We start from the raw sequence: 20,707 nt of genomic DNA, 5'->3' as shown, positions 1-20,707 counted from the left end.
CTGGTTGTTTCAGAGGTGTTTCAGCCTGTCGATCGGCGCTCGGAGCGCGCCGCGCGCGGGCGGTCTTTAAACTGGCTGGAGCACTCTTTAATCTGTGTAATCCCCATAAAATCGGTCCTGAAAGCCATATTAATTTTTCGAACGGTGTCAACCTGGAGGTCTCTCACAGTTTCTGGAAAAAAATTGATGAAGCAAAGCTCCAAATCATTCAGACATTTATTCGCAATAAAAATCCGACGAGAGGGCTGGACCACTGCTCACACAAAGCCTGCTCACAGGCGAATGACGCAACCGACAGGCGTGAAAAAACTCACGTATGCGCACGAAGGTTCAAGCTTGTCTGATGCAATCACACGTGATTCAAATCCATATGGTTTTTGAAAAAATAAAAAGGTCAGATACTTTTCTAACAGACCTCGTATGAATGAAATTGGTCATCTGGTTCTTGAGATATCAGGCTAAAAAGGAAAAACTGACACAGATGCTATGGAGTGAGTAAAGAATCATACTTATGCAGAAGGTGACTGCATGGCAGGACCTGCGCTCTAATTCTGGAAGTGTGAACATCCTGTGTTGGAAAGGAGAAAAAAACAAAAAAACAACCCCAACAAATAGATGAGAAAGTTATGTGACATCAAAGGAACAAATTCCCGTTGATGTTAAAATTCAAAGCTGTGCTTGCGTATTTGTTTACCTCCATACACACTGGACAGTTCTGTCTCGAAACATTTTCAACACACTGAAAAATAAGACAGAGAAGGAAAATATCATGAGGGCATCAGAACAGTCACACACAGTCCAGGTCCAAATTATTGGCACCCGTTTTTTACAGAACATCTTGAGAAATACAATCATATTCTTCTGACATATTTGCTTATTTGATACGTAAGGATGGGAAAAGAACCCAAAGCAAACAGCAAAGAAGAAATGGAAACGACAGACTGTTTTAAACTGGTCAGCAATGAGTGCAGAATCCCACTTGAACAGAGGAGAATGGCAGAAACTATCAGCAGACAGACACAAGAAGCTTCTAGATGACTACAAGGACTGCTTAGAGGGCATCAGCGTTGCCAAAGATTCTGCAATTGAACATGAACAATGGCAATAATTTTGACCAACAGTGCAGATAAATTTCTGTCAAAAGAAAGTAGATTTTATTCATTACCTTGTGGTTTCCTCGCAAATCCTTAGCTAAACACAGATTACACTTCTCACAGTGGAAGTATTTCTCCCTGGGCCCGATCCTGTAGGGGTCAAAATATAGTGCAGGGTTCTCACAGCATAGGGCAGAACTTAACATAAAAAAAAAAAAAGAAATTTCTAACCCTCTGGAACACTATGTCCTGCATTTTGAAGGTCAAATTCTGTGAAGTAAAGCCAAAGATTTGTTTCTTTGTTACAGCCTTACTTAAAAGCCAAAAGTTATTTTTTTATAAATTTGCAAAAGTTCATGATAAATGGAGTTACAGAGCTACTCAACCTCGACAAATTAATACTCAGAGACACTGTATGTGACAAGAAATAACATTTTTTTTCAAAAGACTGCCACAAGGTTTCCTCTCAGACACACAAAAATATGTTTTCCAGTCAGCTTTACATTTGTCATACACACTAAACACTATATATAAAAATAATGTAATGCTAAAATACCCTTGGCCGTATGAACATTGATTGCGTTCTTTATAATTTGCAGTTGTTTAGTTAATTAGTCAGCTCTACTGACCTCTACTGGTGGTTGGCTCTCACTACGGTATTGTCTCACTTCCTGTTCCGGAGCACAGCGGTGCTTTGCTGTATCTGTTAGCTGTTTAATCTGCGTACTTTGATTGATCTAGATAATGATTTGTTTCACAGTGTAATCTTCACGTGTCTTAACTAAAGCACTCTCTCTGCTGAATCACCTCTAAATTATTCACACATTATTCACTTTGTGTGTTTTTAGGAATCCACTAGCTTAGCACGGCTACTAGCTCTTAGCCGGTTTAGCATGGCGGCTTCTCCTGTCTCTCCCGCACTTTTCTGCTCTGGGTGTGAAATGTTTAGTTATTCGTCGGCATCCTTTAGCAGTAATGGTACTTGTAATAAGTGTAGCTTATTCGTAGCTTTGGAGGCCAGGCTGGACGAATTGGAGACTCGGCTCCGCATCTTGGAAAATCTTACAGCTAGCTAGGCCCCTGTAGTCGGTGCGGACCAAGGTAACTGCCCCCCAGCGGATCCTGAGCAGCCGGGAAAGCAGGCCGACTGGGTGACTGTGAGGAAGAAGCGTAGTTCTAAACAGAAGCCCTCTGTACACCACCAACCCGTTCACATTTCTAACCGTTTTTCCCCACTCGGCGACACACCCGCCGAGGAACAAACTCTGGTTATTGGCGACTCTATTTTGAGAAATGTGAAGTTAGCGACACCAGCAACCATAGTCAATTGTCTTCCGGGGACCAGAGCAGGTGACACTGAAGGAAATTTGAAACTGCTGGCTAAGGCTAAGCGTAAATTTGGTAAGATTGTAATTCACGTCGGCAGTAATGACACCCGGTTACGCCAGTCGGAGGTCACTAAAATTAACATTGTGTGTGTAACTTTGCAAAAACAATGTCGGACTCTGTAGTTTTCTCTGGGCCCCTCCCCAGTCGGACCGGGAGTGACATATTTAGCCGCATGTTCTCCTTGAATTGCTGGCTGTCTGAGTGGTGTCCAAAAAATGAGGTGGGATTCATAGATAATTGGCAAAGCTTCTGAGGAAAACCTGGTCTTGTTAGGAGAGATGGCATCCATCCCACTTTGGATGGAGCAGCTCTCATTTCTAGAAATCTGGCCAATTTTCTTAAACCCTCCAAACCGTGACTATCCAGGATTGGGACCAGGAAGCAGAGTTGTAGTCTTACACACCTCTCTGCAGCTTCTCTCCCCCTGCCATCCCCTCATTACCCCATCCCTGTAGAGACGGTGCCTGCTCCCAGACCACCAATAACCAGTAAAAATCTATTTAAGAATAAAAATTCCAAAAGAAAAAATAATATAGCACCTTCAACTGCACCGCAGACTAAAACAGTTAAATGTGGTTTATTAAACATTAAGTCTCTCTCCTCTAAGTCCCTGTTAGTAAACGATATAATAATCGATCAACATATTGATTTATTCTGCCTTACAGAAACCTGGTTACAGCAGGATGAATATGTTAGTTTAAATGAGTCAACACCCCCGAGTCACACTAACTGTCAGAATGCCCGTAGCACGGGCCAAGGGGGAGGATTAGCAGCAATCTTCCATTCCAGCTTATTAATTAATCAAAAACCCAGACAGAGTTTTAATTCATTTGAAAGCTTGACTCTTAGTCTTGTCCATCCAAATTGGAAGTCCCAAAAAACAGTTTTATTTGTTGTTATCTATCGTCCACCTGGTCGTTACTGTGAGTTTCTCTGTGAATTTTCAGACCTTTTGTCTGACTTAGTGCTTAGCTCAGATAAGATAATTATAGTGGGCGATTTTAACATCAATCAATCAATCAATCAATTTTTTTTTTATATAGCGCCAAATCACAACAAACAGTTGCCCCAAGGCGCTGAGAAGCGCAAGGATGCTTCTCAGCATCCACACAGATGCTGAGAATGACAGTCTCAACACTGCATTTAATCTATTGTTAGACTTGATTGGCTTTGCTCAAAATGTAAATGAGTCCACCCACCATTTTAATCATACTTTAGATCGTGTTCTGACTTATGGTATTGAAATTGAAGACTTAACAGTATTCCCTGAAAACCCCCTTCTGTCTGATCATTTCTTAATAACATTTACATTTACTTTGATGGACTACCCAGCAGTGGGGAATATGTTTCATTACAGTAGAAGTCTTTCAGAAAGCGCTGTAACTAGGTTTAAGGATATGATTCCTTCTTTGTTATGTTCTCCAATGCCATATACCAACACAGTGCAGAGTAGCTACCTAAACTCTGTGAGTGAGATAGATTATCTCGTCAATAGTTTTACATCCTCATTGAGGACAACTCTGGATGCTGTAGCTCCTCTGAAAAAGAGAGTCTTAAATCAGAAGTGCATGACTCCGTGGTATAACTCACAAACTCGCAGCTTAAAGCAGATAACCCATAAGTTGGAGAGGAAATGGCATCTCACTAACTTAGAAGATTTTCACTTAGCCTGGAAAAAGAGTCTCTTGCTCTATAAAAAAGCCCTCCGTAAAGCTAGGACATCTTACTACTCATCACTAATTGAAGAAAATAAGAACAACCTCAGGTTTCTTTTCAGCACTGTAGCCAATCTATCTTTATTAGTTGGCTATGTACCACAGGCTTTTAAGGTGGCAGTAATTAAACCATTACGTAAAAAGCCATCACTTGACCCAGCTATCTTAGCTAATTATAGGCCAATCTCCAACCTTCCTTTTCTCTCAAAAATTCTTGAAAGGGTAGTTGTAACACAGCTAACTGATCATCTGCAGAGGAATGGTCTATTTGAAGAGTTTCAGTCAGGTTTTAGAATTCATCATGGTACAGAAACAGCATTAGTGAAGGTTACAAATGATCTTCTTATGGCCTCAGATAGTGGACTCATCTCTGTGCTTGTCCTGTTAGACCTCAGTGCTGCTTTTGATACTGTTGACCATACAATTTTATTACAGAGATTAGAGTATGCCATAGGTATTAAAGGCACTGCGCTGCGGTGGTTTGAATCATATTTATCTAATAGATTACAATTTGTTCTTGTAAATGGGGAGTCTTCTTCACAGACTAAGGTTAATTATGGAGTTCCACAAGGTTCTGTGCTAGGACCAATTTTATTCACGTTATACATGCTTCCCTTAGGCAGTATTATTAAAAAGCATTGCTTAAATTTTCATTGTTACGCAGATGATACCCAGCTTTATCTATCCATGAAGCCAGAGGACACACACCAATTAGCTAAACTGCAGGATTGTCTTACAGATATAAAGACGTGGATGACCTCTAATTTCCTGCTTTTAAACTCAGATAAAACTGAAGTTATTGTACTTGGCCCCACAAATCTTAGAAACATGGTGTCTAACCAGATCCTTACTCTGGATGGCATTACCCTGACCTCTAGTAATACTGTGAGAAATCTTGGAGTCATTTTTGATTAGGATATGTCATTCAATGCGCATATTAAACAAATATGTAGGACTGCTTTTTTGCATTTGCGCAATATCTCTAAAATTAGAAAGGTCTTGTCTCAGAGTGATGCTGAAAAACTAATTCATGCATTTATTTCCTCTAGGCTGGACTACTGTAATTCATTACTATCAGGTTGTCCTAAAAGTTCCCTGAAAAGCCTTCAGTTAATCCAAAATGCTGCAGCTAGAATACTGACAGGGACTAGAAGGAGAGAGCATATCTCACCCATATTGGCCTCTCTTCATTGGCTTCCTGTTAATTCTAGAATAGAATTTAAAATTCTTCTTCTTACTTATAAGGTTTTGAATAATCAGGTCCCATCGTATCTTAGGGACCTCACAGTACCATATCACCCCAATAGAGCGTTTCACTCTCAGACTGCAGGCTTACTTGTAGTTCCTAGGGTTTGTAAGAGTAGAATGGGAGGCAGAGCCTTCAGCTTTCAGGCTCCTCTCCTGTGGAACCAGCTCCCAATTCGGATAAGGGAGACAGACACCCTCTCTACTTTTAAGATTAGGCTTAAAACTTTCCTTTTTGCTAAAGCTTATAGTTAGGGCTGGATCAGGTGACCTTGAACCATCCCTTAGTTATGCTGCTATAGACTTAGACTGATGGGGGGTTCCCATGATGCACTGAGTGTTTCTTTCTCTTTTTGCTCTGTATGCACCACTCTGCATTTAATCATTAGTGATTGATCTCTGCTCCCCTCCACAGCATGTCTTTTTCCTGATTCTCTCCCTCAGCCCCAACCAGTCCCAGCAGAAGACTGCCCCTCCCTGAGCCTGGTTCTGCTGGAGGTTTCTTCCTGTTAAAAGGGAGTTTTTCCTTCCCACTGTCGCCAAGTGCTTGCTCACAGGGGGTCGTTTTGACCGTTGGGGTTTTTCTGTAATTATTGTATGGCTTTGCCTTACAATATAAAGCGCCTTGGGGCAACTGTTTGTTGTGATTTGGCGCTATATAAATAAAAGTTATTTGATTTGATTGGAATTATTAAGATCCTATTGTCTTACATACAATTTGTACATGTTCAATGAAACAACTCAATCAATCAATCAAAAACAATATTTACATTTTATGAGTGGAAGTTGTGCAAATCAATGAATATTGGTAGATCACCCTCTGTGCATTTGCAGGTGCCAGTGAGACAAATTTAAATCCATAGAAAGTTAACTTTGAGTTGGAACAGATGTGTATTGTCATTGTATTTCTGCACTGAAATTCTGGTGGTTCTTTCAAAACAACACATCAGCAACTAAAAACAAACAAACAAAACATCCACAACGAACAGCTTCACAGCATGGCAGCAGACCATGCTGTGAAGCAGACCACTTCACAGCAGACCTTCTTAAAATACCCCCCACCAAAAAAAAGATAGCAGAAATTAGCATGAATGCTAATGTCCGCAAAGTGTCTTGTAAAGCCCCTTTCACACCGGTGCTGCTCCCAGTTGCTCCCTGTGGCGTCATGACGATGCAGGAATTTCTGCGTCAGGTGCGCGCAGCAGGGAGCAGAGAGGAGGTGAGGACGCAGCCTGCAGGTCCTCTGCACAGAGAAGTCAGAGTGCACAGTTTGGCTGCAGACAGACTGTGCACACTTCTATTTGTTGTGCTGAGCTGCAGGGCTGCGCTCTGAGTTCTGTTGGTTTATATTTCCTCCCTTGACTGCGAGATGCGTGTGTGCGCGCGCGCACGAACCGTCCTTTAAGCAAATGTGGAGATGTCTGGAGTTGTACTTGATGTTGACATGTCCTGGACTTATGTCCTTTTTTAACTGTGATAAGAGAGTTTGAGGAGTGAAAGGAACTAACTGCCTGCAGACAATTTTTTTTCTTTTCTTTCCTCTTTTGACCGCGAGATGTTCCGTCAAGCAAATGTGGAGATGTCTGGAGTTCTACTTGATGTACTTGATGTCCTGTCTCAGGACTTACTGTGATGTGAGAGTTTGAGCAGAGAACAAGGAAGTAATGCCTGCAGCCAGACGTTTTTTTTTCTTTTAATTGTTCACATGTGCTCGCGTGAACGAACGTCCATGAGTGGACTAGAGATGTCCGGACTTTGTACTGGATATTTCTGGCAATCATTCTGCATTTTTTTTCTTCAGCATGTAGTTTTCTGCATTAAGTACACGGTATAACAACAATCCTGTGTGATTTATACTGCGGTGTGATCTCGATGGCCTGTGAGCGGCTAAAAACAGTGACGACCAACCAGAAAAACCAGTCTTCTCTTATCTCTTCCTTTTTTTTAATCCTTTTATTTTTAAATACAAAAGGGAGCCCAGTACCCAAAACCAGTTCCAAGAAGTAGCTCAGCCTCCACCAGCAGCCACCCGAATGAGCCAGCTGGCATCACTTTTGTCCTCTGCTCCTGATTGGACTGAACCACTTCCTCCATTGCAGGTGTTTCTCCCCCTATCATGAATACAAACATTTTAAAAACTACCTTAATTTCACATACACACACACACCTAAACAAAACACTCTCTTTAAACAAATACTAAAACACTTTTCAACTCCTAAACCTCAAACTACCAATTCCTCCCCCACCCCCATCTAATGGCCTCTCCTAAAGCCTTTAAATGGCATCCAGGCTTGTAAAACAAGTTTTGCCTGAACCCCCCTGGAGAGGGCACCAGATAGGTGAGTAAAGAGGCCTTTCCAATCATCTTCATCCCACTCATTTACCCCCATCTGACCCTGAAGTCTCTCAATATTCTCTTTCACAGGATCTCAAAAACAAAACCACACACATTACTAAATACTCCACTTCCAAATAGAAAATCATTTATGCCAACTTTAAAATACAAAATATGAATCAAAGTGCAAATAAACAATTCCAAGTGCTATACAATTATTTACTTTACACAATTCATGTGTTGAAGTACTACTTCATCACATGCGGGAACAACGGAACACAGCAGGAATCATAAATTGGCTTCGAGTCACGCCGGGTAACGCCGCTTTGCCCCGAATTACGCCTCTTTGCCCCGACTTGCGCTGGAACCAGGACGCCGAAAAAAATTAAACAGGTTTAATTTTTTGGCGCCCGACTTGCTTCCTCCTTTGCGCCCTCGCGCTGTTGTGGTGCCGAGCTGCATCGTCTCAGCACCGAGTTGCTTCCACGCAGCGTCGTCATAATGACACACGGCGCAACCAGGAACAACTGGGAGCACCCCCGGTGTGAAAGGGGCTTAAATGTGTTTTCAGTTTTAGAAGTGTTTATTTCTCGCTAGCTTTTACATAATATATAACAAAGAGGTTATAATTACACACAAACAAAACAGTTTTGCAGCTAGCTACCAGCCTGTGATGTCATCACTCTAACGTGCGAGAACTCTGACGTCTTGGGCCGTGTTGTAGGAAATAACTCATAAATAAGTTCAGAGGTGTTATTAGGTTCCAACAAGAGAAAAGACCTCTACACTGGTTGAAAGACAGTGTTGGAGATCCAAATCACAACATAGAGGACACTATCACCACAGCTCTCCACACTGCGCTGAGCCACCTGGAGCACCAGGGGAGCTATGTGAGGATGCTCTTCCTGGACTTCAGCTCAGCCTTCAACCACATCATCCCGGAGATCCTAGTCCAGAAACTGATACAGCTGGGCATCTCCACCCCCATCTGCCAGTGGATCAAGGACCTCCTCACAAACTGCCCACAGTCCATGAAACTTGGCCCCCACCTTTTGTCCACCATCACACTCAGCACCGGTTCCCCTCAAGGCTGTGTACTGAGCCCCCTCCTGTTCACCCTTTACACGCACGACTGCTCTCCGACCCATCCCACAAACACCATCATAAAGTTTGCGGATGACACCTTCGTGATTGGGCTCATCACAGGGGGGGATGAGACCGACTACAGAGACGAGGTCAATCGACTGACAGCATGGTGTTCAGCTAACAACCTGCCGCTGAACACCACAAAAACAAAAGAAATAATCCTGGACTTCAGGAAGAACAGGGCTGACCCAGCCCCGCTCTACATCCAAGGGGACTGTGTGGAAAGGGTCAGCTCCATCAGGTTCCTGGGAGTGCAGCTGTCTGACAGCCTCTCATGGACTGCCAACACCACAGTGGTGGTGAAGAAAGCCCAGCAGCGACTCCACTTCCTGAGGGTGCTCATGAGAAACTATCGAGAGCATCCTGACGTACTGCATCACAGTGTGGTACGGAGGGTGCTCAGCAGCAGACAGGAGAGTGCTGCAGAGGGTGATCAAAATGGCCCAGGGGATCACTGGTTGCTCTCTGCCCAGCCTGGAAGACATTGCCAGCTCTCGCTATTTCAGCAGAGCTGCCAGCATCAGCAAAGACACATAACACCCCAGCAACCGCCTGTTTGACCTACTACCCTCCGGCCGACGGTATAGGTCGATCAAAACTACAAAACTATCAAAACTATCAAAAAAACTATCAAAACTAGGACAAACAGACTCAGGGACAGCTTTCTCCCCAGAGCGATCGCTGCTCTGAACAAAAACAAATCACTCTAATCTGCACCTTCAAGTTTCTGTGCAATATCTGTAAACCATATGCAATATAATTCCACAGTCGTATATAATTCTCATTTTAAATTTTACTTGGTCCACATTTTATTTTATTATATCTTATGTTTATATTAGTTGCACATATACGCTGAATAACTTACCATTAAATTTCACTATCTTTTATTTGGCTAAAAATTACTCGCACCACGGAAAGCACCTTTTTGGAGTTGCACTCAGATCTCTTTGCAATGCAAATTACAATGACAATAAAGGCGATTCTGATTCTGATATATTTTCAGTATTAATTGTTGTGTGTTGGGGGGCTGGGCTGGACACTGTTTTTTGGATTTGTATTTATTTTCCTTCCTAGGTGGTCTGGAACTGATCTCTGGGGAAAATGTGCTGCAGAAGAGTCTCTCACCTTTGTTATGATGATTGGCTGCACCTGTTGCTCTCTCGTGCGGCTCTCCATTAGGAGGAATTCACGACACCTGTGATATTCACGTGCAGATCTAAGGGCTTTCAGCTGGTATCTATGTAGTAATGAGGAGCTGCATTTAAGCCAGCAGTGAGTTGGACTGGATTGCCGGAGAATTCGACCTTGTTACATTCCTGTGACGACTGTGTGAGGATGCTGAGGGCCGCTCCAGATTCTGACATCACGTCTGCGAAGGAGGATGAGGATGAGAGGCAAGCGCTGTCAGCACACGTCAAAGGTGATTATTCCTAAAGCTTTATTGTACATATGTTGTGGCGTTTTTGCGCAGTTAAATTTAAGTATTGAAGAAAATTGTCTCATTTGCTCCTCACGGCTGTGGTAAGTGGATTAATGATTTTCCACTAGCTGTGAGCAGCTGTTCTTGTGAATTAAGTCAGAATTAAGATCTGGCCGCTCCTCAATCCGCGCCCTCCACATAACAGAATTCTCTGGCCAACCAGTATGGACCCAGCAACTGAAGCAGCTCCGTTTCAAGAAAAGGTCCAGAAACACCTGGAACTGATCTGGGAGCAGGTACAGCACCTGTCACTCCAAATTAAGCAAACTGATGCTCGTGTAACGGAGCTTAAAGCGCAGGCTGCTCCACTTCCCACGGCTGCAGCTTCGGTTCCATCGCGTTCTGTGCAGACAAGATTGTCGTCCAACGATTCGGCTCCTGAATCGGTTATTTGCCATCCGGAGCCCTATTCAGGAAACGTAGATGCTTGTGCTCCATTTCTTATACAGTGTTCCTTGATGTTTGCTCAGTGACCAGCGTCTTTCTCGTCTGAGAGTAGCCGAGTCACATATGTTACAAATTTGTTGCGTGGTGACGCCCTGGTGTGGGTAACCGCGCTGTGGAGCAATAAATCACCACTGCTGGAGTCTTTTGACGATTTTTCTCGTGAGTTTCGTTTGGTTTTTGATCATCTGGTAGAAACGAAAACCAAGATCCAACAATTGCTGAATCTACGACAGGGGCGACGAAGTGCAGCTGACTATTCCGTGGATTTTCGAATCGTTTCAGCACAGTCCGGTTGGAACTCGACTGCTTTGAAAGGGGTGTTTGTAGATGGGGTAAATGAATCTTTGAAGGACGAGTTGGCGGTCCGTGACAAACCCAAGGAGTTAGATGATCTAATATCCTTGGTTATTCGTCTGGATGATCGGATTAGGGAGCGTGGACGTGAGAGAGGGCGTAGGTCTGAGCGGGGTTTTGTGTCTCTGGGCTTTTCCAGACACACGTCCAGAACACCCCTTCTTCGTTCCACTGAATGTCCTCCGACGGGACCTCTAGCTCCTCCTGTGGACGAATCAATGCAACTGGGCAGAGTAAGAGCAGCCATATTGCCCCGGTCAAATGAGCGGCAGGAAATAGCTCAGTAATAGTGTTCCAGGTGGTTTTGGAGATTAGGTGGGAATGAAATGTGTGATGGTAAACCGCTTTAGTTGCACAGTATTTTATATGTAGTCTGGTGGCGTGAACAGGTTGATCGGAGTCCGTTGGAACTCAAGCGAGTAGGAGTTTTTTATTGTTTGTAGTTATTTAATTTGTGTTAGAGGTGTGGGTCATTTTGTTTTGTTGGTTTTTATTTTTCCTGTCCCCTATCCCCAGCCTCTCACACTTCTGGCTGTCTGTCTTTGGTGTTGTGGGGTGGTTTAATTTAATTGGTGGTTTAATTTAAGTATTGAAGAAAATTGTCTCGTTTGCTCCTCACGGCTGTGGTAAGTGGATTAATGATCTTCCACTAGCTGTGAGCAGCTGTTCTTGTGAATTAAGTCAGAATTAAGATCTGAACGTGTGGCTGATAAGTGTGCCTCTAGAGAGTACTTTTTGTGGATAATAATAGTGTGAATAACCTCACTTCTGCTCCTCCTTCACAGAGCACAGTTCTGGGAAAAGCCACCTGGGGGGGTGTCGGCGGAACGACTGAGTCCAGAAGGTCCGAGCTCGGATCCGTTGTGGCGCTGAGAGAGTGCGCCACTTGTTCACCTCACCAGACTTTTATTATTTAGGTTTTATGTACAGCACAGGGTGAAATTAATAAACCTGTTTTTCTTTCTGGAGCTGCTTCTGGTCATTTAGTGCTGGGTTCCGTCAGATGCTGGGCCGCTCCTCGAGCCGCGCCCTCCACATAACAATTAATATTATTATTTTCTAAGCCGTTAAACATAATACAACAAGAGCAATCTGAGATTTCTGACATCCGTCTATCCGGATCTAGATCACCTCCAAAATTCAGTGGAGTCTTCCATGCCCTAATATCTATCTGTGGTCAAATCTGGCGAGAATCCATGAAGTAGTTTTGATGTAATCCTTAAAAGCGTATATGAAGTGAAACTTGATCCGAATCCATATCACCTCCAAAATTTAATGGAGCCTTCCATGGTCAAATATACTGTATATCTGTGATGCAAATTAGGCGAGAATCCGCAAAGTAGTTTTGACGTAATGTTCAAAGCCTATATAAAGTGAAACTTGATCCAGAATCTGGATCTGGATCACCTCCAAAACTTAATGGAGTCTTCCTTGCCCTAATAGCTATCTGTGGTAAAACTTTCATCGAAATCTGTGCAGTAATTTTGATATAACCTTGCTAACAGATTTATTACATCCCTGGCGGACGTAGTAATAAAGTGGTTAACACTGTTGCCTCACAGCAAGAAGGTCCTGTGATCGCATCCCGCCTGGTCCTTTTGTTGTGGAGTTTTCATGATCACGTGGGTTCTATCCCAATTCAAAATACATGCAGGTTAGATAAACTGCTGATCCTGAATTGACTGTGAGTGAGCGAGTGTGTCATCGTGTCTGTGCGTCTATAGGTGTTGACCCTGCAACAGACTGGTGGCCTATCCAAGATGTACCCCACCTCTTGCCCAATGACTGCTGGGATGTGGTCAACCCCCGTTACCCTTAACTGGAATAAGTGGGTTTAGAAAAAGGATGGTTAATATTAATAATTTATGTTGGTCAGTTGGCACTGTATGTAAATAAAATGTATGATTCCTCACCTGCAGATTCCACAGGACTGGCAGTGGTACTGTTTCTTATTCTTGTCAAACAAGTGGCATATATCACAGTAATACTCCCCAAACTGCACATGACAATGCTGACAGGTCTGCTGCGTCTACGAGAGCCAGAGCCAACATTTAGTGTTCACCAACAGTGCAGGTGGAACATAACAGCTGACGCGGGTTACCTGCTGCACTGTGTGACACTTGGAGCACTGCACCTCTTGGACTTTGAAGCGATCCATCTGGTGGTTGTCCTCTGCATCATGGCACAGCCGACAAACATACAGTTTACCGCAGCAAGGCGCCTGTAGTTAATGAAGGAGATATGGCAGCGGACACACTGAGTCATGTGGCTTGTTTTCAGAATAGATGGCTGACAGGGAAATAACCGTATTATATATACTGATAATGTTTAAAACCAACCAGCCCATTTTTATTCACACAGATAAACTGTCTACACGAGTCTCCCACTGTCTGATAAGCACAGAACGATGACAGGCTGCCTGAATGTGTGACATCCCTTCTGATATGGCCTTCTTACCAGCAAACTGGCCACAGATTTCCACCAAAAATGAATAAGTTTGTCCTCGCCATCGTCGTCTGTTTAACTCCTGTTTATTGAGACAGTACAAGTACAAAGCCAGAGAAGCCAGTTGAAAGAGTAAAGGTCCATTTTGAAGACACTTTTTTCATACTACAATTAAAGTACCTTTAAACAAGTAAAATGTCATTCAGTCACTATTAATCTGTCGGTTGTCCTGCCTGGACCTTTCTTTCTGGAGTTTGCATGTTCTCCCCATGTTTGTGTGGGTTCCCTCCAGATGCTCCAGCTTCCTCCCACTTCCAGAGACATGGTAAATGGACTGCATTTACGAGTATATAGCGCTTTTCCATCTGCATCAGACACTCAAAGCACTTTTACAATAATGCCTCACATTCACCCTGATGTCAGGATGCTGCCATACAAGGCGCTCACTACACACCAGGAGCAATAGAGGATTAAGGACCTTGTCCAAGGGCCCGTAGTGATTTTCCAATTAGGCGGGGATTTGAACCCAGGATCTTCTCTCAAGCCCAACACCTTAACCACTAGATCATCACCTCCCCTGAAAGACATGCCAGTTAAGTGGATTGGAAACTTTAAATTAATCATAGGTGCGTGTATGAATGTGTCTGTCTGTCTATATGTTGCCCTGCGATAGACTGGCAATCTGTCAAAGGTAGGTGTACACCCCCACCCCATGACCATGAACTTTAGATAATGACCAAAAGAATGCAGAAATCACATTTACACCCATTTTTGCATCTCTTCACTGGCTTCCTGTCAGTGAAGAGATGCGAAAATGGGTGTTACCTTAAATCCCATCAGATTTTAAGGTTCTGCTATTAACCTATAAAATTATTTACAGACTAGCACCTCCCTACTTAGCTGACCTAATTAAACCCTACATACCGACCCGGGCTCTGCGTTCTCAGGGTGCAGGACTACTTTGTGGGTTGCGGCTCGAGGGTGAATAAAAAGTCTGCAGGCCATAGAGCCTTCTCTTATCATGCACCTGTTTTGTGGATTGATCTCCCTGCCTCAATAAAACAGTCAGATTATGTAGAGACTTTCAAGTCCAGACTTAAGATGCACTTATTCTCCCTCTCGTATGGCTAACATACTGACATAATATGGAACTATGCTTCCTGTCCTTTTTAAATTCATTGTATTGGCAATGGAATAGGTCTCAACCTAATTCTGGGTTTGTTAGTGAGGCTTAAGGCTACCGGCCGGCGATCACCTTAGTATTTTCTCTGCTTTCCTGTTGATTTAATGCTGATGAATTATATCTTAGGTGTAGTTTTTCTGACCAACTGATTCTGCTCTTTTTCTCTCTGTCTGAGGTACTGATGACGTCGCATGGGATTGAAGACTGCAGACCACAAGGTGCTGGACTGACCGTGACGTGCCATGCCCTGATGCTGATGCAGCAAACTGCAATCTGCATTTGGAATGGGCTCTGCCATGCTGCCTGTGGAATGAATGTGTGCGTGGACTTATCACTGTTGCATCTTTTGTCATGTTATGTTCTGTTTTGTAAAACTTTGCAAATATCTTGTAACTGTTAGAATGGCCTAAGCAGAGGGTCATCCTGTTGAGTTTGGTCTGCTTGAGGTTTCTTCCTCATCATAAGAGGGAGTTTTTTCCCTTACCACTGTAGCCTGTGTGCTTGCTCTAGGGGTTGGTAAGAGTAGACCTTACTTATGTGAAGCACCTTGCGGCAGCTTTGTTGTGATTTGGTGCTATATAAACAAAATAAACTATAACTGAAAGAATAAGGTTTCGGATACAAAGGGTGCAAAGCAGATTCCCCCAACAGGAGGGGAAATCTCCCTGTCCTGGAGTGTAGGACCTCCAGGACAGGGAGATTTCCCCTCCTGTGAGAAGCTAGATTATCTGGAAGGGACTTGGAGCGGAGTTGCATCGAAAGGAGCCAGCTGAGCATGGTTCAGGCTTCAGTTGAGGATGCCCCTGGTCATCTCCCTAGGGAGGTCCAACTAGGAGGAGAGCCCCGGGAATACTCAGAACACCCTGGAGAGATTGAATTTCCCACTTGTCTTGGGAACACTCAGGATACCCTGGAAGCCTAAGAGGACTTGGCCGAAGATACAGGGATGTGTGGGATGAGCTGCTTGGCCTATTGCCACTGTGACCCAGACAAGCGGCAGAAAATGAATGAATGAAAAAGTCTAAGACACATTCAGTGACCTGGAAATGTTCATGTATATATCCACTGACTTGTCTAAAGAAAACTGACTGCAAATGATGATTTGCATTAATATTATTACTGATATTTAGCTTGTTAGTTACATGAAATTTAGAAATGTGAGTAATAGAGTTTTTTTTACTACTCGAATAAGGTAAAATTTATGGATACTATCTTTGTTAGCTGAACATAATATTTGGTGTGAGAGTGCATGATTTACAATCTCAAGGAAATTGCAAAAGGTGTATCAACTGTAAAAGAAAGTATCTGGCTACAATTTTGACTTTACATTTTAAGCACCACCAAAATATCATGAAGGTTTGAAACGGTGCCACATTACAAATAACATATTTGGTATATTTTAACTTCACAAAAATTATTTTTAGCAAAATGTCAACTTTATGCAAAGAAAATTAGCATAAACCGGGGTTACTTTGCCTTGGCTGGCCCTAGGGGGCAACTTTGGCCACTCCAAAAAAGAACCTGCTGACCGAGGTCAGTGCACAACTCTTCTTCCTATTCTTAATTCACACCAGTCATCAGTGATGATTTGTTTGGCCAGGGCTAATAATGCATCCATCCTCAGCCCTGTTAAACCAGTTTAATAAAAGTATATTGCAAATAGTTATTTTTTAATTTGAATAAATAAACTGTAGAATGTCTTATGTCTGATGCATAACCTATAGTGTAACTGTAACGCAAGATTTTTGAATAATTAAACATTTTTGTCGTAAGACTCTGGAGTAATTTTCCCGTATCAAACTACGTGTTTTACTATAGCTGTGCATCAAGTGTCTTCGGAACCATTCGGGTATTTCCGGAAGTAAATGAGTCATTTTCATCATGGCGGCTGGTTGGAGCTATCTCTCCCATAGGCATATATAAGAGTAGACCCCGCATTGACCGCTGCTTCCTACTGGTGCTGGCGAGCCGTAGGGCCGCCATCTTGGAAGGGGCACCCGCTCCGCTCAGTGTCATCTATTTGACAGGCGCAATGAAGTGTCAGTGCATTTAATCAATCATAACTCGCTGTATATGTGATAGGTTAGAAGGGTAGCACGCCTTTAAAAACTATGCTCAGCACCAATAAACTCTGCCAATAAACAATGATAACTCATAAGGTGATGTCCTATTAAAAACAGTAGGGAAAACAATAACTCATAAGGTGATGTCATATTAAAAATAGCAGGGAAAGAAATAGTTAAAAATAGGAAAGTGCTTAAAACGTTAAAAAGGTTTGTAATAAATATACATTTACATAAAAGCCTTCAGAACAATATAAATACAGTTAAGAGTTGGTTATTCTTTATTTTTTCTAAATGTTTTGTAATTCTATTCAAAGGAATTGTGACCGCATTCTCGGAAATCGTCTAGTAATCCTGGGATCCTTTATTTTTGCAACTTGTAATGTCTTCCCACACCACTGGAGGGATTTCGCGGGGTTTCTCCTCATTGCAATAAACCTCTGCGTGAGAGAAACAACCAGAAATAACTCTCGTGATTATTTCCTCATATTTTCAGGTAAACGTTTCCCAGTGTTATAAATATATGTTATATGCATTGTTAAGGTATTTTTCTGTTTATATTGCATGTTAGAATGAAGCTAAAGAAACGTTTTCATGTATGTTTTAAGGGTTTAAAATACGTTTTTCTGCACGTGAACTTAGCTTGAGTCTGACATTTTATGTTAAGAAAAAGACGAGGAAATAACGATTGGTCATATTGATTACAATAAACCTCTGCGTGAGAGAAACAACCTGAAATAACTCTCGTCATTATTTCCTCATATTTTCAGAGGTACTGCAGCACATTACCCCATATTCAGGGGTACAACATTTGGAGGCACCGCTGGGATTGCCGCTTAGATGTCCGATGTCCACAGCCTGTACATCGTAGTCTGAGCCTGCTAAATCCCCCACATCACCCAGGCAGCCTACAGTGAGGAAGGTGTTGCTGTTAAAGAGAGCTGGCAGCTGTGTTTCAGTCCACGCATCCTGAGGCCGACCAGAGATCATCAGGAGCTGCACAGACCCCACAGCTTGGCCTCCCCTGTACCTGCAAAAGTTCCTCCTGTCTACTGCCAAGATGTCAGTGCTGGAACAGCAACGAGAACAAATCGTGCATGAAGTGCACACCTTGCCTAAAGAACAGTTAGTGTCCATCTGTGAGTTTCTTGGTATAGCAGGAAAAATAAAGGCTGACACAAAAACACGCCTGTCCCTGCTGAAGCACATCCACATGCATATTGAAAGAGAGGAAATGAAAGAATTGGAGGATGAAGGGTTGTCTGAACTATTGTCACTGAAGGATAAGATTGCTGAAATAATAAATGTTGAAAATGACTTACCTGAAGAAAATGTAAATGAAAGAGGAGACTCAGGGCGAACAGACCAGCCAACTACTACTTCACTGGTAACAGAGACAGTTAATACAGTGAGCAGCACAGTGGCGAATATTCAGTCCCAAACAAGTAACCGCCCTGTGAGTAATGTGCCCAGTCAGCAGCAACCAGGCACCTATTGGCACAAAGATTTCAAAATATCAGGCCAAATAGGCGAGCCAGGCCAGAAGGATAAACTGACATTTTCCAGTCTTGCCCATCAGATCGAAAATGGACTGAGCAGAGGCTACTCGGAGCTTGACATTGTAGATGCTGTCATCAGGGCTATCTTGCCAGGTCTACAACTGCGCAGCTACCTGGAGGGGAAAGCCCAGCTCACTTTGCCCACTCTACGCCGCATTCTTCGCTTTCATTTCCAGGAGAAGAGTGCCACCGAACTCTACAAACAACTTGCTTCAGAGGTACAGAACGCTAAAGAGACTGCCCAGAATTTCCTGATGAGGGTCCTTGATTTAAAGCAGAAAGTCTTATTTGCATCACAGGAGTCAGAGTCAGGTCTTAAGTATGACCCAGCACTAGTTCAGCGTATGTGCTTGCACACCATACTGACAGGCCTTCAGAGTGACAGTGTCAGGATAGACATGCAGCCACTGCTCTTAGACTATGATACTCCCGATGAGCTCCTGCTAGAAAGATTAAACATAGCTTGTGCTAATGAAGCAGAGAGGAAGCACAAGAAAAGGTGTTTAGCCTCACAGTCAGCCACTAGTGTGAGTGCAGTTCATTCAGAGGATGCCGGACCTGTTAAAAATTCAGTAAAGGAAGTTAAAGCTAAAATCCCTCCTGAACTAGTCACAGAACTAGCAGATCTTAAGACAGACGTAGCCTCCCTGAAAGGTCTCAGTGCAGAGATAGCTCAAATTAAAGAGACACTACAACAGCCAGTGTCTAGTGCTCAGTTATACGCTCAGCCACCAGTTATGCAGTATGACCGGGACCCGCAGCAGTTTCACTTCTATCAGGGCCCCCGCCAAAGACCACCACCCCCTCAGTATCCACCACAGCACTACCAAGGTCACCCAGCTCGTCCAGAAAGGAGGTGCCACGCCTGCCAGCAGTCCGTAGCTAATGAGCGCTGCACCCACTGCTTCTTCTGTGGGAGTGAGGAACACTTCCAAGCTGGATGCAAAAACAGAGGCACAAAACCACCTCGAGAGAGACATTGCCTGTTTAAAGGCAATGGTTACCACTGAGGGACGAGTGTTAACCATCGCTCACAGCAACATGTCCCAACAATGTGCCCACTGCAAACAAGAAAATCCAGACATGAGCTTGAGACGGTGTTCAGCGTGTAAAAAGACATTTTATTCTTCTAAAGCATGTCAGAAGCAACACTGGATTGAACATAAGAGACAATGCAACAAGTCTAAGATAAACAATGAAAATGAGATGGTCCACATCCCACTGCCACCGGCCCAGGTGAACACCCCTCACAAGGTCACATCTCTGGTGGGCAGACAGTGTTTGGTCGAGTGTCTCCTGGATGGCCACAGACTTCATGCTTTGTGGGACTCAGGCTCACAAGTGTCAATCATTGACGAGAGATGGAAAGAAGACTACTTGCCACACCTAAAGCTGAGAGATGTTGCCGAGATTATGGACTCCACTGAACTGAGCCTCACTGCAGCCTATGGGACCAGCATGCCATACCTCGGGTGGATCGAGACTACATTCCAACTTGTTTCTGGGGCAGAACCACCTGGGAAAATGATCATTCCCATGTTGGTAATGAAAGGTTGTTACCTGTCGCACCCCATTATAGGTTACAATGTCATTGAATGCATCTCGAATAAGACTGAAAAAGCTAAAGTATTCAGTACAGTGAGAAAAGCATTCCCCAGCCTCAAAAGAAACAAGGTGAAAGCTTTCATTCAGGCTGTCACTGCAAATACAGCAGATGAGTTTCAAGTGAAAACAAAAAAGGACTGTATTACTGTTCCTAAACAAAGTCATATCCAAGTGGAGTGCCGTGTAGCAGCACAGCCATTTAAACAAGACATGACTATGTTATTTGAGACAGATTTAAACCCTCAGTGGCCAGACAATCTTGAGTTCTTCGACACTCTGGTCAAAGTTAAAAAGGGCACTTTACCTATCATAACTGTGGATGTCTCTAACCCCACTGACCACGACATTGTTCTGGTAGGTCGTACTTTCGTTGGAACGGTACAGACTATAACAGCTGTTTTACCTGCCCAGATGTTTGAAAAAGCCACTGTAGCTACAATTAATCCCACCAGCACACAGCCTTCATCTCGCTCTAATAACAAGTGGGATCCTCCTGTACATCTTGGCCACCTCAGTGAAGAACAGAGGGTCATAGTTAAGCAGATGCTCAGAGAAGAATGTGACTCTTTCTCTAAAACAGACAATGACATAGGCTGCATTGAAAACTTGCAAATGACTATTTCACTTAAGGACAATGAGCCTGTCAA

The 20,707-nt window shown here is 43.3% G+C and overlaps 1 protein-coding gene across 1 annotated transcript; it reads right to left on the bottom strand.

Moving 5' to 3' along the window:
• Positions 1–484: 484 nt before the first annotated feature.
• Positions 485–17,886, bottom strand: LOC117528762 (RING finger and CHY zinc finger domain-containing protein 1-like). The gene is made up of 6 exons (XM_034191392.1): positions 17,686–17,886; positions 13,307–13,426; positions 13,119–13,234; positions 1,166–1,244; positions 695–739; positions 485–568 (listed from the first exon to the last, which is right to left on the bottom strand). The coding sequence occupies exons 1-6, from the start codon at positions 17,884–17,886 to the stop codon at positions 485–487; spliced, it is 645 nt and encodes a 214-aa protein (XP_034047283.1).
• Between the last annotated feature and the right edge of the window lie 2,821 nt (positions 17,887–20,707).

This window comes from Thalassophryne amazonica, chromosome 16 (assembly GCF_902500255.1).
Source record: "Thalassophryne amazonica chromosome 16, fThaAma1.1, whole genome shotgun sequence".
NCBI lineage: Eukaryota > Metazoa > Chordata > Actinopteri > Batrachoidiformes > Batrachoididae > Thalassophryne > Thalassophryne amazonica.
This window is presented reverse-complemented; position numbering and strand designations above follow the sequence as displayed.

Bases quoted from the DNA above. Each gene is read 5' to 3' on its own strand.
- LOC117528762 (XM_034191392.1), bottom strand. From the start codon at position 17,886: ATGATCTCTGGTCGGCCTCAGGATGCGTGGACTGAAACACAGCTGCCA. The intron at 13,427-17,685 runs GTAATGTGCTGC...CATTAACTACAG, and splicing joins GTTGTACCCCTGAATATGGG to GCGCCTTGCTGCGGTAAACT. The intron at 740-1,165 runs GTAATGAATAAA...CTTATTTTTCAG, and splicing joins ATTTGCGAGGAAACCACAAG to TGTGTTGAAAATGTTTCGAG.